This window comes from Amblyomma mixtum, chromosome 8 (genome assembly GCF_055824585.1).
Source record: "Amblyomma mixtum isolate Tamu chromosome 8, ASM5582458v1, whole genome shotgun sequence".
NCBI lineage: Eukaryota > Metazoa > Arthropoda > Arachnida > Ixodida > Ixodidae > Amblyomma > Amblyomma mixtum.
In genome coordinates this window covers 40536160-40556312 of record NC_143019.1, presented here as the reverse complement: position 1 = coordinate 40556312, position 20153 = coordinate 40536160, and the positions used below count along the sequence as shown (strand labels likewise).

At 44.0% G+C, this 20153-nt stretch overlaps 1 protein-coding gene across 2 annotated transcripts in view; it reads right to left on the bottom strand.

The window, feature by feature from the left end:
• The window catches only part of LOC149332205 (apoptosis-resistant E3 ubiquitin protein ligase 1), a 98926-nt gene that overhangs the window by 2142 nt on the left and 76631 nt on the right, over window positions 1-20153 (bottom strand). For both annotated transcript variants that reach the window (XM_089557137.1, XM_089557138.1), the window contains exons 7-20: window positions 18857-19100; window positions 17064-17233; window positions 13763-13931; window positions 13274-13407; window positions 12504-12581; window positions 11422-11563; window positions 10633-10754; window positions 9860-9935; window positions 8671-8780; window positions 7882-8061; window positions 5480-5605; window positions 3646-3834; window positions 3100-3186; window positions 1350-1525 (exon numbers count right to left, since the gene is read on the bottom strand). In XM_089557137.1, the coding sequence (XP_089413263.1) occupies window positions 1350-1525; window positions 3100-3186; window positions 3646-3834; window positions 5480-5605; window positions 7882-8061; window positions 8671-8780; window positions 9860-9935; window positions 10633-10754; window positions 11422-11563; window positions 12504-12581; window positions 13274-13407; window positions 13763-13931; window positions 17064-17233; window positions 18857-19100 (2003 nt within the window). The remainder of the gene's footprint in view (window positions 1-1349; window positions 1526-3099; window positions 3187-3645; window positions 3835-5479; window positions 5606-7881; window positions 8062-8670; window positions 8781-9859; window positions 9936-10632; window positions 10755-11421; window positions 11564-12503; window positions 12582-13273; window positions 13408-13762; window positions 13932-17063; window positions 17234-18856; window positions 19101-20153) is intronic.

Below are 20153 nucleotides of genomic sequence, written 5' to 3'. Positions count from 1 at the left end.
CTGCAAAGATAAGCAAGGAATGCGAGTAAATGGCTGACTACATTACTTGCTGCTAATCACTCAGCAATAGCATACACCCTCTGAGAAAACTACACTCTTTAGCACAATGCAACAGCACTCCAGGTTTGACTGCCTTGAAGAAGAAGGTAAAACCATAGTGTGGGAAACTCGCAACATCAGCATTGGTCGTCACTGTGTGAGCCTCTACTACCGTCCTAGCGTGATATGATGCTGTAGCGCCATCTACTAAAGTACCAAAGGGCAGCTCCTCCTCCTGCTCAGATATGCTCCACATCCCTAATACTGTGAATGGCAACAGTGAACACGGATAAGATAGCACTAACGCCTGCAGCTGAGCTGGTCACTGCACCCCCATTTTAGCAAACAGCATGAAAGAAAAGGCCAGAAAGAAAAGCAAAAAGGTTCGATTCTGGCAGGATCACATCCAACGTTCCCGTTTTTGGTGATGGTGGCAAGCGTTCAGCCATCTGAGCGAGAGGTGGCGTCATGATCCTCCTGCGCATGACTGTTTGCATTACCAGTACAGCATACCAGCCAACAGGAGGAGATCAATTTCGAAACCACCCAAAAACTACGATTAAACTGTGCGCCAGTGATTCCCTGCTACCCCCTGCAACATCTTTGTTCAGTTCAAGCACCAACCAACCAATGGCTTAAACTGCAGGGGCACTCGTACCTGCCCTCATCAAGAACGCAACATAGTTGAAACTTGGTTCAGCGCAAAAGACGTACACAAAGAAAGGAACCGACACACACGGAGCGCAAAGAAAGGAACCAACACACACGGAGTGCTCCGTGTGTGTAGGTTCCTTGCTTTGTGTACGTCTTTTGCACTGAACCAAGTTTCAACTACGTCCCACCAACTAGCCCAGCACAAAGTTTTGTTAAAGAACGCAACAGCTGATTCACATGCTCATGACAGACTAGTGAAGAAAACTGTGAGCGAATCGCACGTATGAGACCCATCGTCATCATCATCAACCTATCGACGCGCATTGCAAGACAAAGGCCTCTCCCATGTCCCTTCGATTAAGCCTGTCCTGTGCCAGCCGTGGTCGCCTTATCCCTGCAAACTCCTGAATCTCATTTGTACACCTGACTCTCCGACGCCCCCTGCTATGCTTGCCTTCCCTTGGAATCCATTCTGTTACCCTAAGGGACCATGTGCCCTGCCCGCTACGTGCCCTGCCAGCTACGTGCCCTGCCCATTGCGGGCCCTGCCCATTACGTGCCCTGCCCATTACGTGCCCTGCCAATGCACATTTCCTCCAATCGCATTAAGGCATGAATGCACCCTAATGAAAGTGGCAAGCCGAGCAAGCACTCACCAAGTGTGTGCTGTCGGCAGACTGCCGAAGGTGGGCGCAGAGCTGAGGTGAAAACGTGGGTTCAGCTCGGCGAATCCCCCCGGGGGCAGCTGGGAGCAGCCGGTGGTGAACTGCAGCAGGCGTGCCATCTCTTCCTCGGTGAAGTTGGACACCGCTGTCCAGAACCAGTCCAAGACCTGCAAGGGCGCACAACAATTTTTTCGTCGGCCCAAGTGCAGCTAAGCATGCCGCCATGGAACAACGCCGACGGTAGTCACAAGACTTGTTAGTGGACCATCAACTCTTACAGCGTACGAGGGGGTACCCAAAAGAAACCAGACTAAATTTTTTGGTCGGCAAAGCTTCTGTGGTACCGCATTTTGCCACTAGGAGCGCATAGAACGAACATTCCCGAGTCAGTAAGCCGAGTGCCGACGTTGAAGGAGGTCAGACTACTTTAGGCAGAGTTTTAGAGTGACGACTGTTTTGTGTGAATGTCGTTTTTGCAATGGCTGATTTTCGTGAACAGCATGCGCCGGTGAAATTTTGATTTTTGCCCGGAAAAAGTTGAATGGAAACTCTTGAAATATTAAGAAAGACGTACAAGGACAATGCTATGGGGACAACTCATGTGTTCCTGAATCGAATCCTGAATCAAAGCAACAATCAAGCCAATGGAAAACTTCAAATTCACCTCGCCTCAAGAAAGCTCGCCAGGTGAAACCAAACCTCAAAACAATGTTGATTTGTTTTTTCGACGACGTGAGAGGAGTCGTCCATTGAGAATTTGTTCCGCAGGGTCAGACAGGTAGCCAGCCTTTCTACTTGGATTTTTTTAAAAGATTGGGCAACAGTGTGGGGTGGAAGCGGCCAGATTTGTGGCGGTCGGGTGACTGGTTTTTCCATCATGGCAATGCCCATGCTGATACAGTTCTGTCTCTACGACAATTTTGGACCAAAAATGGCATGACCCCTATTCCTCAACCCTCATACTCTCCCGACCTTGTCCCGTGCTACTTTCTTTGTTTCCTAGAATGAAAAAATTGGTGAATGGAAATTGGTTTGCTGATGTTACTGAGGTGAAGAAAAAAACGACGGAGGCACTGTGAAGCATCACAAAAGATGAATTTAAACAATGTTTTGAAAAATAGAATGAAAGATTCTACAAGCGTATCATTGCAAGTGGGGAATACTTTGAAGGAGATTGAAGGTCTGTGCTTAAAATGTGAACAAATAAGTTCAAACAAAAATAAGTCCGGTTTCTTTTGGGTACCCCCTCGTACAGTGTGAGAATTCATCAATGATTAGTCAAGTAAACTGGAAAAATATGTTCTTATAAAATTAAAAGGAGGAAACGATTTATTTGAAGCATTTGAATCTGGTGATTTTTCATGACAGGAACAAACATGCACTTCTTTTTTTTTTCTCAACATGAAAGGTGTATTTAGGGGAATCCTTGAAGGGAGATTAGAATTCAGTCAAAGGAGTAATTACTCATCAACATCCACCAGAGCACAGCCATACGGCTACAAAGGCAAGCCGTGCAGCTTTCTCAGACAGTCTGAAGTTGAAAAAATATTCGTGCCTTGTATGTGTATAACTACAAGGATGAAACATCTTCAAGGAATTGCGTCTTTGTTACATACTTCGTTACAGACTGTTTCCTTATGACAAAGCTTAATTGCGCATAAATATGACGGGCATTGCAAGCGGCTGTGTATTCCACGTGCAGAATATTCACGCAAATGAGTTCTCCCGGCAAGAGCCTCACCTTTCTGAACTCGAAGGAGAAGCCGCTGACTGTGTGATTGGCTTTGAAGTCGGCTATGCTGAACTGGCCTGTGCCACACATCAGCAGCTATGAAAAAGAAAAAAAAAACCACATCCAGGAGAAAATTGAAGACAACATTAAAGCACATCGTTCACTTTAGTTAAATGTCCTGAAAACTCAATGTTTTACACAAGGAATAAGCACGGAACACTGCAGCAAAAACATAAAAGGTAGCAAGCAGCACTCTTGACTAGACACTTTTACAACAAATTGCACTTCTTCCATTGTATTACACAACCGGACAGTAACACTAACGCTTATGCGACTGATAGCAAAATAAAAAAAAATAAAATTTTCATTTTTGTCTCTGTGAAGGTCATTTGCTTTTTGTTTAAAATCCATGAAAAGACAAAGAAGCAAAGAACAGTAAGGACTGAGGTAATGTATGCAGTAATGCTTGAAAAAACAGGCTTCGCAGATGTACTTTCTTGCTCCCTCAGCCACACATAATGACACTGCGAGGTGATTGACAATGAAGTCGGATACCTCCAGCTCGTTCTCGTCGAAGATGCAGAGCAGATTTTCGGGTATCAGTTCGTTGAGGCCCTTGAGGAAGTGCTCCACCTCCTCTCGGACACTGGTGGCCAGCCGGTACTGGGCCAGGGCATCCAGGTACATCAGCTTGTTCTGGTTGTTGACACGGATCCGCGAGCCACCGGGGATGAGCTCCGTCGTCTGTGCGAGCAAAGAGAACATCACATAGTCTTGAGAGAAATGCAATGACTGCAAAATTTGTTAATATTTAAGGTTACTGCGTACAAAGAATGTATGCATGATAACAAGTGTATATATTAGCTATGTATGTTGTGATTTTAATATTTTGAAATTATTTATGTGAGAAGTGTTCTCTCCACCTGCCGCATTTTTGCAATTTATCATTGTGTTGGACCCGACACTAGCCTTGGCTATGGGTCCAGTACCATTGTACATAGTTTTCTGTATTCATTTCTGTTTTCAAATAAAAAAAAAATGGGGGCAAGGTCGGCCCCAGTAGGCAAAAGACATGGACCTCGCCAACTCATTTAGCACTAGTGACGCGAAGCAATTTTAACACCGTTAAAGAGCCTGTGCCGCAGAAAATTTGGCGTCGACGTTGACTGTAAGTGAAAAATCCTCAGCAAAGCAACCTAGGAGGTAGGTGTGCCACCTAGGTAATGTGATCTTTGGCATCAACACAGACTGCAAGCTGGATTGAGAGCAAACTGCGCACCGTGATAGATAGCAGTTAAATTAATGAATGGTCGCGACAGGTTGATGGGAAGAGCAACTTGGATCACACAAGCTCCACCGGTGGCAGCACCTGCCATCTCAGGGCAGTGGTGCATTGCTTAACTGCTGCACCACTGAGCCAGGAGTTGTACGAGGACTCCCACTGACATCCGAATGTTAAGTAGAAAAAGAGCAGTTTTGCATATATGGGCATTAATTAACCTATTAGCTACCACATAATACCCTAAAGGTGAAGCTTAAGTGTCCCTACAATTTTTTGTCACAATAACTAAGTCGAATTAAATGGGTTCATCAGGACCCCTTGGTTAGCTATGGAGATTGGCTATCAGATAACAAAAGGAATCATCCCCTCAGGGCTGGAGTCTCCACACTGTTCAACATGGTTAGTAGCACTATACAATCATTATTTGGATGCGTCTACACCCTATACTCATGAGTAAGGTTCATAATTCTCTGCGGCGGAAAATTTCGAATTCCGCGAAGTGTGAGCGAAGAATCTGCAATATTCCACAGGAAGCCTCCGGCCTTTAGCACAGAAGCAGCTGCGCGTTTCAACTTGACGCCTCAAGGTCACTGAGAAGTCGGCTTTTCCTCACAGCTCACAAACCTAGTGGGTGCACTCTCTTGAGCATCTCAAAGGGCAGCGAAAAACAAAAAATGCAAGCCATATTTGAAGTTCAGTCCCAAGTACGATGTAAGGTGCTTTCAGCAGCAGATGATTAAAGAAAAAAAGAAACAAACTCATCTGTGCAAATATGATACTAGTACCGCTTTCGACAGGTAACAGTGTATTGGCTCATACTCCACAGAAGCAAGCATGTCAAGGTACCAATAGGGACCTTTTCCAATACACACATAATGTTGACAGAACCAATGCCTCAGTTCAAATAAACGAAATTAAGCAAGTTCGAATTAACGCCTGTCCACCACACTCGCAATAAAACCACCATGCATATTTTAAACGCTTCCTCGATGTGCCTCCATATCAATCCAAAACACCTGTCTTTCAGACAACTATTCATACAATGACCACAAGCAATTCTTCTAAATCCAGACAGGACAGAAGCCGGAACAAAAGCGCTCGCATCACCTTCAGAAGCTGCCCAGTGTTGGTGTACTCCTCCTCGCAGAAGTACAGCTCCATGTCCTCCATGTCATTCTCCAGGATGTACTTTATCTTCGTCACATACAGGTCCGGGTCATCTTGTTCAAAGTACTGTTGGAGGGAATCGGTATAACGTTCACATACATCCACAACTACTCATATACACATCTGGTGTATTCAGCATTCTTTCTTTTTATAATATAGGAAAGACAAAAATGCTCGGAAATGAGCAAGAAGTTGCTTAAAAGCAGTGTCTTGGGCCTGCTCCTGCTCTATATGTCATAACATACGGCGCAAGAGGTCACGGATACCCGCGTGTGATCACACGTGTACATGCTTAAAGTCGGGAAAGTAACAACATACTACGAGGTTCTGCACTCAAAGCCAACGAGCAGATTACAAACAAAGTTTAACTTCAACAAAGCTGGAAATTTTAACATCATCAATTCAACCCAAAGCACAATGCCTGCTCAAGGCTTTTAAGCTGATATGCAATCAGTTAGGCCCAACGAGCAAGTTGGGCAACAGGGCCAACAAGAATGTAGAAAGCATTTAACTCTTTCGCTACCGCACCATAGGCCATCGTTCGCTTATGATCGATTCAAATCGCCCGCGCAAAAAAGCTTATTTTGGAGCGTCGTGGACGTCCTACGCCATCTAGTTAGCGAGCTCAACAACTGCTCTTTCAATTGCAGCCTTGGTTTCGGTGTTTTGACATGAGGAGGCGCCGTGAAAAATAAAACTTTGAACGGCCGCAGCAGCGTCAGCCGGAGAAAATGGCGTCCGCATCGCCGCACGCTCCTCGAAAGCGAAAGCTGACACCGAGGTCGTCGGCCGGTTTCGGTTTCGTTTTTTGCGACGAAAGCAGCGGTTATTAGTCGGGCAACAATGTACAAACGTCGGATTTCGGTTTCGACAGCGAGACTTCGCCTCGGGAGCCTGGAACGTCAGCGCGTACTTGCATGGAAGTTCTGTTTTCGTTCGCTGTGTGTTTTCTGCGGTGCATACGGTTTGTAATTGATGACAGTGGTTTATTTTTGTGCTTCAGGGTCTTGACAACGTATGGCGAAGACAGTTTGCCAAATGCTCAAGGTCGCGTCGCGTTTTTCAACCAAGACGACAGCTAGGTGTCCATATCGGCACATCGCTGTGGAGCGGCGCTCGGAGATTCGCTCGACTTCTCGACTTTTTTTTTGATGCTCTTCACGGCGGAAATGATGAAGACAGTGTGCGGAAACACTAATAAGTATGCATGGATGAAGATTTTCAGCAAATTCGGCGTGACGGCTCATGGGAAGACGTGAATCTGTTGGATATTCTGATGTTCATTGGAATCATCATATACATTGGAATTGTTGACCTGCCACGACTGTATCTCTACTGAAATACCAGAATAATCTACTCTGGCCCTCCGCCATCAAAAATCATTTCTCAAAATTGGTTTTTCGCTTTTTTTGTTTGTTTGTTTTTGCACGTAACGGATCCGGATGATTCAGTGCCGGCAGCTTCTATTGGCAAGACTTGGAAAGTGTCCTGGCTTTTGAACCACATCGATAAAACTTATTTCATCGATCCTGATGTTTTAGAGCTTGGCAAAAATGCCAAATTTTGTCAGCTGGCTTTTAGGGACCAGCTCATTCAAGAAATCTTCGGGTATGATGAGGGAAAAGAAGTCCACGCCCCCAATCCTCCCATAGAATCCATTCAACACCAACCGAAAAGAATGAAAAAAAGAAGAAACTGCAAGCTCGGCTATAAGAGAACAAGGGAGGAACAAAGATAAAACCTTATGTGAAGCACTTGTCAGTCTACTTGTGCTTCACATCTTCACCCCTGATCGCTCTTCACAGTGGCACCACAGTCATGACCCCTGACTTGACAAGCCATGGAAAGTGCAGTAAATTTTTCTCATAGCTGAAACTGAATAATGACAGCTATAAACATGTGCAACAGTTTGTATATTCCAGTTTTCCTCTAATCAAGTTCGGGCTTAGTGCAACCGGTAATTTTTGTTTTTGCTATATATTTTTTTTGTGTTTTTAGCAAATTACACAAATTAATGTTCATTTACTTTTGCACACACAACTCTTCTGTTTGTTTCATTCCGAAGTGCATTACAATATGTGCTGTGTGCATTATTTCTTGTGAAAAAAATTTTTCTTTCAGTACACCCCAAATAGTGCATTTTTCCGCAGTAGCGAAAGAGTTAAAGATATGAGTTAAAGAAAAAAAAGGACTCAAACATACTATGTAAAAGAAATGCGAAAAATCTTAACATGGAAAGCTCTCACAGTACTAAACTACTCGGTCAAGGTATCAAGCTCTAGGGTGTGACATATCAATCGTAGAAACTGAAGCAGGCAGAATGAGCAGTGAGGACTGGTTACCTTGTAGTGAACCCTGAGTCCGATGAGCTGAGCAAGGAATGACCTGGAGAAACGAGCCCTGACGAGCTGCCTGTAGCCACTGCCCAGCGAAGACTCGTAAAGGCACTTGCTGACGATGCGGCCTGCGTACTCGTAGTGCTTCAGCTTCAGGTGGGATGGCCTCCGTGGATTCGGGTGCACCTGCGAAGTTGGGGAAAGTACCCAGACGTGGGTTTGCAAACTCCCAAGATGACCTGTACTAACTTGGGGGACTGTATCTGAAACAATCTCTTTCACCCATATGCTTTCTCCTTTGCTTTACTCAATGTTCGGAGCAGGGCACATTGCACCTCGCATGCCCCTTCGAACACAATGCATGTGGTGGCATTTTAATCAACGTGCCAAGCTCTCACTTTGCCTGTGAAAGTTTTGTCAGCAATCTCATTTATGTGCACATTTGACTACAAGTGTTTAGCTTACATTTGGCTTTGAAAGTGTTATCGTAATGCCCTCCTAGCCGCCCACAACAGGCTTCAAGAACTATGACAGAATCAATCCTGTCAGCAAGCAACAGCGCCCAAACTGAACTTAGCCAAGTTAGCTATCTAAGTGCCCCAAAAGAATCTTTAGGTAGACAGCTGTACTCTCTGATCCCTGTTACTGTGCTCGATAACTCTACAATCTGGACTCATCACCTGCATTTGTGTTGCTTTAGCTGACTACTCAGCACTGAAAGTAAAACTACTTAAAAAAAAAACGAATGTTAAAATATGGCCAGAAATGTGGAATAAAAGTTCACTGCGCTCTCACCAAGCCCTGTTTGTCGTTCTTGAATCTGTGAAAGAGCTGGTTTTCGGGGTCGAAGAGTGCAGAGCAGAGGACCTCGAACCATTCTCGGCGAAGTCCACCCCAGTCCAGACCTTGGGAAACAAGGAAGACAGCGAGGAGTTATTAATGAAAGTTTGTCAGCCATTAGAATATATACGGCTAGGCTGAGCAGATTTAATATAATACTTCACAACAACTGTCTCCTGAGGTACATCGATAACAATGATGCGTAGAATGAAATTTGTTTCTGCATCTAACGGCGATGGCTCTGTGTGCCAGGCTCTTTAGAGACCTGCGCTATTAACTACCACACTATACCACATCACATGGGAGTGCGAACGAAATAAAGCCTTCCACCAACACGAATTCCCGAGTGCGGAGCAATGGGAGAGCCGGCTCACCAGCAGCGAGCTCGCGGCCCAAAGGGCCTTAGTGTGGCACGCTACTGATGCAGCGCGACTCAGTGGAGCCCTGGACTAGGGGCCCAACCTTGCTGAAGAGAAGCCTCAAGTCGCCGGCGCCACGAAAGACGACGGAGGCTTCGAATCCGCGAATCTCTTAAAAGATCTCAATAAAAGTTTTCTACTACTACTACTACTACTACTACTACTGACCTGCGCTGACTGGAATCACCAGACAGGATTTGCTGGCACCTACACCTTGTGCACGCTAATTAGTTTCACCACTTTTACGAACTGCTTCTTGCATAAAGCTTGCTTTTTTGTGCCAAGATTTTGTACAGAGAAAGCGCACCACATCCACACCTTTTCTTTTCAAAACCGTATTGAGCAACTAAGCTTGCTCAATACCTTACCAACTCAAAACCACTGTTATCTAATCTGCCAAGAGGAAATGGCAGGAGAAAATTTTTGCTGCCACCTGGAAGAGTATCGTACTTGCAAAGTGGCTCTTAGTGCTTAAGACGACACTTGTTTAATGCTACTTCTAGAGGATGCTTTTCCGAACCAGATATGAAAAGTCTACAGCTGAATCGGGAAGACAAGCAGCACTACCAAACTTGGTACTATACCAGAAAAACAAAACACTGAACAAGATGCCAATGGAAGACTTCAGAGCGGCAAAGTTAACAGTCTGTGTTAAATAACTTCAATCTAGAAGTGTCTGCAGGAAGGATGAAATGTGCAACGTGAAACCTGGGGCAAGAACTCACCTTGCTCGCCGACAAAAGTGATCTCGAAGCTCTTGCACCAGTCACCTGTGCTGAGGTTCTTGGTCGCCTTCATCGACTGCGGTAAAATAAAACGAAATCTGTACTTTGCACATGCAAGAAAGATGAAGCATCTTTACTCAAAGCATCTTTAATTTGCATAACGCGAGCATTTAGTCTGAAAAGGGTGCCACCATTATTAAAAGCGGGCTGCGGCAATTAAAGCTACTTTGTTATGTTTACAAGTAGTTTACATGAAATTTAGCCCTGTGTCGGGGCTGCTTACCTGCTTACCGTCTTCTCACTCGACTGTTCCCCTGTTACCACGAAGACTTGCCATTCGTGATGATTGTTTTGGTGATTGTGTCTTGTTTTACAATCCACTTTTTGTAACATAGCCCCCTACTGTAATGCCCTCTGGGCACAATGTAGGACCATGAATAAATAAAACAAATAATTGAAAGTTCAGTGCATAGCCTCGCCGCGAAGGGCAGGGATGAGGGACCCAAAACACATTTCACTGTTGACTGCATTTGCGTTGTCTCCATATCACACTCATAAAATGCCCACTCGCCGATGTCCCCTGAGCATTCTAACGAAAAGTGCGGCACTGTTTCGACTGAGCCACAGTTGCCACAGTGTGATATGTTCGCTTGCCCTGAACAGTACAAGTAGCTGCTTGTAAACGCAGCGCACAGGCGGGATCTATGGTACAGAGGGATTCGGAACATGACACTGCTACTAATCAATGAGCATGGCCATGACGGGCAACTCACGGACTCCAGTATCTTGTCTCGTGACACCTTCAGCTGGAGCTTATCGTGGTAGTGTTTCTGGTGGAGCTTCCGCACTTCACCGTAAAAGAACTCCAGCTTGTCCTTGAAGGTCTCCGAGCCACCTGTTCCCAAATAATGGTATGAGCTCACCCAATGGTACAATCAGAACTACTGCAAGCAAAATGTCTGGCATGCTGAAACTTGAAAAATTCCTGCAGCTGCCTCGAAGATACATTAGTAAATAAATAAAAAATGATTAACCATAGTGTGCACCAGTTGGGTGTCCCTACTCTCTAATGTGGCGTCAGATATGCAGATCAGATTAAGGGACTGTTTAAGGGTTGACCTATAGTCTACCAAAGATGGATACACACAAGGTAGTCAGTCACAGCAAAAATGTGTGTGTAAGGTCAACTCAAAAAAGGTCAATCCTATCAGTGGCTTGATATAAAGGGCAAACTGTGACACCTCGCACATAATCATACTGCCATACTTCCTTACTTTATTTAATATTCTCCAATTACATAAATTACATGATGTTCTCCCCACGATCTATGAATCTATGGAAAGGAATGAGTACTTGTGCCGGTCATATCTATGATACTACTGCATTTCACTTGTAAGTGCAGATTAAGCGTTGTGTAAGTTTTTTTATTTAAATTTTTCCAGCCATAAATCCATCTTTTGCCAGAAAGAGCCAGAGAATCAATATTTACTGAAAAAAAATAAAATAACTGGATGAAGTTGTCTTCAACGCCCCTTTAAGCGTCTGAGTTGGGCCACACGTACCGATGTTCTTGAGCAGGAACTGGGTGAACGTGGCTGCAATGACGTCCCTCTCCTCGCAGACCATTTCCACCTGCGGCTGGCAGCCGTCATCCACCACAAGCACTGGCTCTCCTTCCAGGTTGTTGCTGCCTTTGAACTGGAACTGCGCGCAGGCAGAGGGGGGCACGAGTCACGTCATGTGACACCACGCTGTTACAAGCAGCGCGACACACAGGTAGAATACAGATACAAAACGACTCCATCAAAAGAAACACAGCAATTCGCATTCACAATCACATCTCAAAGGGAGTAAAGTCTCACAGTGACACGACTGCAGGTGACCGTGGACACCCCAGTGCTCGATCAAAAAAAGACTGTCGTATCACAGTCCATCTCGTCCTTCAGCTTTAATAAATTGAAGTTTTTATCAGACATGCGGAATGCTGTCAGTAAGCACCTGACACTTAGCATTCACCTACCAGTGGTATAAAATGGCCATGATACCTCAGTCTGGGGAAGTGAAATGCAGCATTTAGAGAAAACCTGCATCCCTGGAGTAATACCAGACATAAAAATATGTCATGACAAAGGACTCTGAGACTAGTTTCGGCCAATCAGAGCTCCTCAAAGTAGTTCTTTTAACAAGTGAGCATTTTCTCCATTTTATCCCTTACGATGCAGAGGGAGGTAGAGATTTTAATCAATAGGCCAAGTAGGACAGTACAAATCACAGTAGTGACAATCAACCCTTTCACCTTATCATTACTAAGCAAGCCAGAGTTCTGGAGTCCAAAGAAAGCTCCTTCAACCTGAACTGCTACTGCTGAACTGCACATCCCTAGAAAAAAAGTATTTAAATATTTTAAAATATTTAAAATATTTAAAACTGTGCAAGACTACCTATAATCTCACTGGGCTGAAGAATTTGTATAATTAGGCAACCATTCTATGCGAACATAAAAACTACCCTACTCTATGTGATAATGCATAGTGTGCTCCTTCCTTCAGCTTATCCTCTTGGTTGTATTTTTTCTCTAATGAAACCTCTGCAACTGCTTTTCCCTCGTCAAATAAGCAATCGATAGGGAAGCAAATAAGCCTACCTTTGTGCTAGGACACAGTCGGAATGTGATGAGCCTCTTTGGAATGATCCTGAGCATATACTCCTTAATTGTGAGTTGCTGCGAAGAAGAAAAAAAATATGGAGCTCTAAAAACATGCGAGGAAACCCATGCATTTAAAGACACTTATTCAGTGAAAGCTTGCCCAAGGCACAAGTTTAAGTGCTTCTCAAAAGAGGGCATGCAGATCTGTGTGGCATTTTTGAACACATCTGTGAGGTACTTAAAATTTCTTACTCGTATATTAAAAGCCCACGCATTATCTCGGCTGGATTCTATGATGATGAGGCTTTGTGGAGTTACTAAGGTATACTGTATAAAGTGAACCCACCTAGTTACAGACTTGTACAATCGAAGAGTAATTGTATATAAGTACATCACAGTGGTGGGACACAATGCAGGGATGAGGCAGAGAAATGATGGAACAATACATCTTTGATAATTCACTCTGTACTCGAATCCACTCTGCTTCGTGGGCACATTCAGCTGCACACCCATTCTTATATCGCTTTCAGTACACTGAAACCTATGCTCTGAATTCCCCTTTACAGGCTGGCATTCTAGAATCCCCGGACTTTCATGGCTGAGAGCTACAGGTTTAAACCAGCGGTTCAACTATCAAAAAAGATGACAACAAAAAGGAATACTGGGGTCCTAAAGGCTGAAATATTTCTAAAGAAAAAGAAGAAAGAAAAAAAAAAGAGTTGAACACGGCTATGCAAGTTTTCAGTCGTGCAGAAGCTGTGGCTCACCTTTGGCGAGACGTAGACAAACACTTTCTTGGGCTTGGATAGTTTCTCACAGTTCATGGCTATCAGCTTGGCCTCGTACCAAATGTTGTGGCTTTTCTTGGCCACATTTTTCCTTACTAAAGCGGCGTCGCTTTCTTCGGGAGTTCAGGAGTTCGGGGCAAAGGAAAAAAGGTTACGCCATGAATAATGTTTCAATGACAAGCAGAACCAAATGACACAGTTTGCGAATAGGTCAAGCGAAAAAATGCATTGAACAGTTACCAACAACCGTAATAAGAGACTAACATTAGTCCAAAAAAGTTAAAAAATTACTTTGCTGTAACGAAACTCTACCTAAATGATTAAAGAACAATGTTTACCCCTTCAACATTATATTCGAGAAACTAATTTGGCTCTAATCTTTGAAAAGTGCTTCCACTAGCTCGTAAAACCTACGTAGAAACACGAACCACATGCACACAATAGCTGAAACACAAGTGCCACACTCACTTGAAAGTACGATGACGTGGAAATCTCCATTACTCAAGCTTGTGCCACGGTACGAGACGCTCACTTGGTAGCAGCCAACCTTGTCAAGTTTAAGTACTAGCGCGATTCTTGAGTTCTCAGGATAGCTCTCCCAGTGATAGCAGGATGGTACAGGCCTGTTCGTGCTCACCTACCCATTTTGGAAGCAGAAAAAAAAAAATAAAAATAAAGAGGCAACTGTAGTCTTAAAACAACATGGCTGCCTTACAAATGAATGCTCCAGAACCTTATTTCTTTGAATTTTGAAGCACCTTGTGGGGCAGCAAGAATATCAGGGATATGAGAGATTGTAAACCATGTCTCAGAGGTTTTTCAACTACTAGACTCCTTCCTTCCTTCTTTCCCTTCCCTTACCTTCCCTTCCTCCCTCTCTCTTCCTTTCTTTCTTCCTTTCTTTCTTTCTTCCTTCTTCCTTTCCTTCTTTCTTTCTTCTTTCTTCCTTCTTTCTTCCTTTCTGTCTTTCTTCCTTCCTTTCCTTCTTTCTTCCTTCCTTTCCTTCCTTCTTTCTTTCTTCCTTTCCTTCCTTCTTCCTTCCTTTCCTTCTTCCTTTCTTCCTTTCCTTCTTTCTTCCTTCCCTTCTTTCTTCCTTCCTTTCCTTCCTTCTTTCTTTCTTCCTTTCCTTCCTTCCTTTCCTTCTTTCTTTCTTTCCTTCCTTCTTCCTTTCCTTCTTTCTTTCTTCCTTTCCTTCTTTCTTCCTTTCCTTCCTTCTTTATTTCTTCCTTTCCTTCTTCCTTTCCTTCCTTCCTTCTTTCTTTCTTTCCTTCCTTTCCTTCTTTCTTCCTTTCCTTCTTTCTTCCTTCCTTCTTTCTTCCTTTCCTTCCTTCTTTCTTCCTTCCCTTCTTTCTTCCTTTCTTTCCTTCCTTCTTCCTTCCTTTCCTTCCTTCTTTCTTCCTTTCCTTCCTTCTTTCTTCCTTTCCTTCCTTTCCTTCTTTCTTTCTTCCTTCCTTTCCTTCTTTCTTCCTTCCTTTCCTTCCTTCTTTCTTCCTTTCCTTCCTTCCTTTCCTTCTTTCTTTCTTCCTTTCCTTCTTTCTTCCTTTCTTTCTTCCTTCCTTTCCTTCTTTCTTCCTTCCTTTCCTTCCTTCTTCCTTCCTTTCCTTCTTCCTTTCCTTCCTTCTTTCTTCCTTTCCTTCTTTCTTTCTTTCTTCCTTCCTTTCCTTCTTTCTTCCTTCCTTTCCTTCCTTCTTTCTTTCTTCCTTTCCTTCCTTCCTTTCCTTCTTTCTTTCTTCCTTTCCTTCCTTCTTCCTTTCCTTCTTCCTTTCCTTCTTTCTTTCTTCCTTCCTTCTTTCTTTCCTTCCTTCTTTTTTTCTTCCTTCCTTTCCTTCTTTCTTCCTTTCCTTCTTTCTTCCTTTCCTTCCTTCTTTCTTCCTTCCCTTCTTTCTTCCTTTCTTTCCTTCCTTCTTCCTTCCTTTCCTTCCTTCTTTCTTCCTTTCCTTCCTTCTTTCTTCCTTTCCTTCCTTCTTTCTTCCTTCCTTCTTTCTTCCTTTCCTTCCTTCTTTCTTCCTTTCTTTCCTTCCTTCTTCCTTTCTTTCCTTCCTTCTTCCTTTCTTTCCTTCCTTCTTCCTTCCTTTCCTTCCTTCTTTCTTCCTTTCCTTCCTTCTTTCTTCCTTTCCTTCCTTCTTTCTTCCTTCCTTTCCTTCTTTCTTCCTTCCCTTCCTTCTTTCTTTCTTCCTTTCCTTCCTTCTTTCTTTCTTCCTTTCTTCTTTCTTCCTTTCCTTCCTTCTTTCTTTCTTCCTTCCTTTCCTTCCTTCTTTCTTCCTTTCCTTCTTTCTTTCTTCCTTCCTTTCCTTCTTTCTTTCTTCCTTTCCTTCCTTTCCTTCTTCCTTTCCTTTCCTTCTTTCTTTCTTCCTTCCTTTCCTTCTTCCTTCCTTTCCTTCTTTCTTTCTTCCTTTCCTTCCTTCTTCCTTTCCTTCTTTCTTTCTTCCTTTCCTTCCTTCTTCCTTTCCTTCCTTCTTTATTTCTTCCTTTCCTTCTTTCTTCCTTTCCTTCCTTCCTTCTTCCTTTCCTTCTTTTTTCTTCCTTCCTTTCCTTCTTTCTTCCTTTCCTTCTTCCTTCCTTCTTTCTTCCTTTCCTTCCTTCTTTCTTTCTTCCTTCCCTTCTTTCTTCCTTTCTTCCTTCCTTCTTTCTTCCTTTCCTTCCTTCTTTCTTCCTTCATTTCCTTCCTTCTTTCTTCATTTCCTTCCTTCTTTCTTCCTTCTTTCTTCCTTCCTTTCCTTCTTTCTTCCTTTCCTTCCTTCTTTCTTTCTTCCTTCTTTCTTCCTTTCCTTCCTTCTCTCTTTCTTTCTTCCTTTCCTTCCTTCTTTCTTTCTTTTCACTTCACATATTACAAAACATTTGCAAAAACTGCTGGGCCAATAGCCGAAGCTAGTATAGGCCCAATGTACACATTTGTCATTACAGCAACAGAAGATACCAACACGAAACTCGGTTATAAATCATCAGCGAACAAAGCAATAGCGAGCAACATTCAACAGCAGACATAAAAAGATTAACAAACATAACCCTCAATCTTCGAAAAGTAGAAGCACAGAAAACTGGAAATTGTTAGCCATTTTAATTTCAAGTGGTACACTGTTCCATACTTTCGCCCCACAATATTGAATTAGGCGCTGACGATAGGCGTTTTGGGTTACAGGGTAATTGGTTTTGGTTTTGTGAGGTTTAACGTCCCAAAGCGACTAAGGCTATGAGAGACGCCGTAGTGGAGGGCTCCGGAAATTTCAACCACCTGAGGTTCTTTAACGTGCACTGACATCGCACAGTACACGGGCCTCTAGAATTTCTCCTCCAAAGAAATTCTAGCCGCTGCGGCCGGGATCGAACTCGCGCCTTTTGAGTCAGCAGCCGAGCACCATAGCCACTGAGCCACCGCAGCGGCGTGGTTACAGGGTAATTAAAATTAATATTGCTTGCCTTTCTAGTATTCCTGTTAGTCAACACAAAAATATTAATTGAAAGCGGGTAATTATTTTGTATAATGCCAAAAGTAATGACTGAATTACGACTAATTAAGACAATTACTAATTAATTAAGGCTAATGATTAATTAGTGACTGATTAAGACTGATTACTGATTAATTGAGGCTAACAGCCAATTAATGACTGATTAGGACTAATTGCTAATTGATTAAGGCTAGGGGCTAATTAATGACTGATTAAGACTAAATTAATGAAACCGCATTCACTGAAAGATCCAAATTGTGAGTACAGCGCCATAAACAGCAAATTCGTGCACAGTGAAAACACGGATGGGCGCAGCAGCTCACCTCAACAATGTCAACGCTGTACTCATCGCTGGGATCAGTGGAGGAATCGACGACACACGCATTGTTGTATTTGTCTCTGGGCTCTAAGAAGAGGTGATGGGGTTCGTCCTGGGTGCAGACCACAGTGCAGCTGTGGTGAATAAATCCTGTCTTCTGAGGGTCCGGCCGACCTGTCCGAAACAGAAAAGAGAAAAGGGAGGAGATCGCCAAACTGCTTGTAAAAGTTAACCACTGCACACTGACACAATCGCTGAAAGGATAACGAGAAAGCTTGCTGCACTGACTACCCGTGATGATTTTAAACTTTTTCATGCAGTACCTCATTGGAGCTGAGGTTCACGCTAGACGTAGCAATGTTAACTGCTGCAAAGCACGATTGCACAGCATGAGCCAAAATCACGAAACGAAAAAATTATAGGCTGCATCACTATCACTGATATCGATGATCAGAGCCTTTCTTAGTGCAAAAGCGGCAGCCCCAGAAAAAAAAAAACTTCAGCAAAACAGCTAACTGAGCTTGTTGGTATGAATGCATTTTTGTACACAGTGCAATTCGCTTGCCGCAGATAACACCGTGCTCAGTTAATGTTTCTGGTCTCATCTGTGTCATGAGAATTATACTCTGTAACAAGATGCAAATAACCTTAGAGAAAGATTTTGCGATTCACTGCAAAGCCTGGTTCTATTTCATTAACCCTCTGACATATGTTCACAATTGTGTATAAAGCGAACTCGCAGTTTTTCCAAGAGATGGTTGCATATAGCAGCGATTTCTTTGTTCCAGGAGAATTTCGCACCCTGCATGTCGCAAATAAGCTGGTTTCTTATGCCATAGAGCAAAACTCAGTAAATAATATTTCGCGGAACAGTGAGCGAGGTAGTGCGTCGTCCGCCATTTTAGAGCAGAGATACTTTGCCATCAGTAGTAATTTCTTTTTTGTAATTTTAAGCGTAATGAGCACCTTCGAAGTAGAAATTCTCCTTCCACGCAAATTGTCGTTCTTGATTCCTGATTACACTACTTAGGTGAAAAAATATTTCATTTCGATGAAAACAAAAAAAAATGGCATGTCGAAGGGTTAAAAATCACTACACACATGATGTTTGGAACACTGCCTTCACATACTTCGAGGCTAAAAAAAAAAAAAAAAAAATGCGGAGAGAATCAATGCTATCCTTGCAGCAGAGTATATGCTAGCATATTAGTGTTCCCTCTGGAAAGAGCAGTCGCTACCACTGATGGGTTTAGACCATGCGCACAGGTGTAGTGATCCAGTTCACCAATCACAGTATGACACACTGTACCCCCTCTCCCCTCCTTGCACCCTTCCACTCTGATTGGTGACTTCAGCGGTGGAGAGTGGAGAGTGGGAAATCCTCCTCTTCACTTTCAGGGGAAAGGAGGGGGGAAGAGAGTGGGAGGCAAGTGCATGACAGTCATAACTGGTTTAAGGAAAAATTTCCCAGTTGATTCCAGTTGGATACCAGTTGGATGCAACTGGAATTCAGCTGGGAGCCAACTGGAAACAATTGGAACCAACTGGGAAATTGTTCCTTAAACCAGTTTGACCAGTTACGATTTTCTCCTGGTGTACGTATACTTGTCTCCCACTCTCTTCCTCCCTCCTTTCCCCCTGAAAGTGAAGAGGAGGATTTCCCACTCTTCACTTTGCCTCCTGCCAACTGAGGGTTCATACACCAACGCCAACATTGGACACTTTTTGCGATAACAAGCGTTATAATGCTAATGCATCCAAAAAAAAAGGCAAAACTGCAAACAGCACGAGACAGACCTGGAAGGAAGTTCTTGATGAACGGCGAGCCGCGCACGTGCACCATGCCAATGAGGACCGACACGTGGCAGAGGCCGGCACGCCGCACTGTGAACTGCACCCTTGCCTGGTTGGCCAGGTTGGGGTCTGTGCCCCCCAGCTCCACGCTGCAAGCCACTTTGTGGGCGCCATTTCCAGCAACCACTTCCACCAGCAGGGGGTCCTCGTCACAGATCGGGTAACTGCGCCCGTTGCGCTGGAAAAACTGCAAGGACCAGTGAGCAGTGAAGTGAAGCAACTCTACACCTCGCAACAGAAGTCAGCAGAAACTTGGGAAATGCAATAAACAGCAGTGCGATCAAACCAGAAACAAATATGAGCTACCCAGCAATAGAGGTCATGAATAAAAAATTCATGGGGGTGCTTTGTTAACCTAAAGTGCGGTGAGGCGAAAGCCTTAAGCGCGGTGTTGCTGCTTGTGAATGCGACAGCGTCTTGCAACGCTGCCAGGGAGCCCACAGAACACCATTGCCCATTGGGCGCTACACCTTGTTCGTGGGTAAATTGGTTTTTGAGGAAAGGAAATGTATCTGTCTCCCATATCTCAGTGGACACCTGCACCTACCTGTAACAGGAAGGGAGGAAGATAGGAGTGAACCAAGACACCCACGCCTTGTTCATTCCAAACCATCCAACTGGCATGGTGGTTAGCGTGCTCGTCTTGCACTCGGAAGGCACTGATTCGATTCCCGATTCCCAACCTCAACTCGACCAATTTCCTACCCGGTTTTATTTATTTTTTCTGGTCTGACTAGAAAAGCGTGACACCTCCGCTGACAACCTTCTGTCGACAACGATGAGGCATTAAAGGCTTCCGCCTTAATACAGCCGGACATACTTGTGACGACAAAAAAGGTCAGAACACCTCAGCTACCATTTATGTTAGCTGGCTAACAAAGCTAAAAAAGGCCGCGGTGGCTCAGTGGCTATGGTGCTCGGCTGCTGGCTCGAAAGACGCGGGTTCGATCCCGGCCGCGGCGGCTGAATTTCTTTGGAGGAGAAATTCGAGGCCCGTGTACTGTGCGATGTCAGTGCACGTTAAAGAACCCCAGGTGGTCGAAATTCCGGAGCCCTCCACTACGGCGTCTCTCATAGCCTTAGTCGCTTTGGGACGTTAAACCCCATAAACCAACCTATATTTCTGTAGCAACAAATGGTGTCCCAAAGTCCACTTAATCTACCATTCTCGTCCTCAAAATAACTATTGGCACCTGGAAAGTGGAAATGCTGCATGCAAAAAACAAATATGGTGAAACAT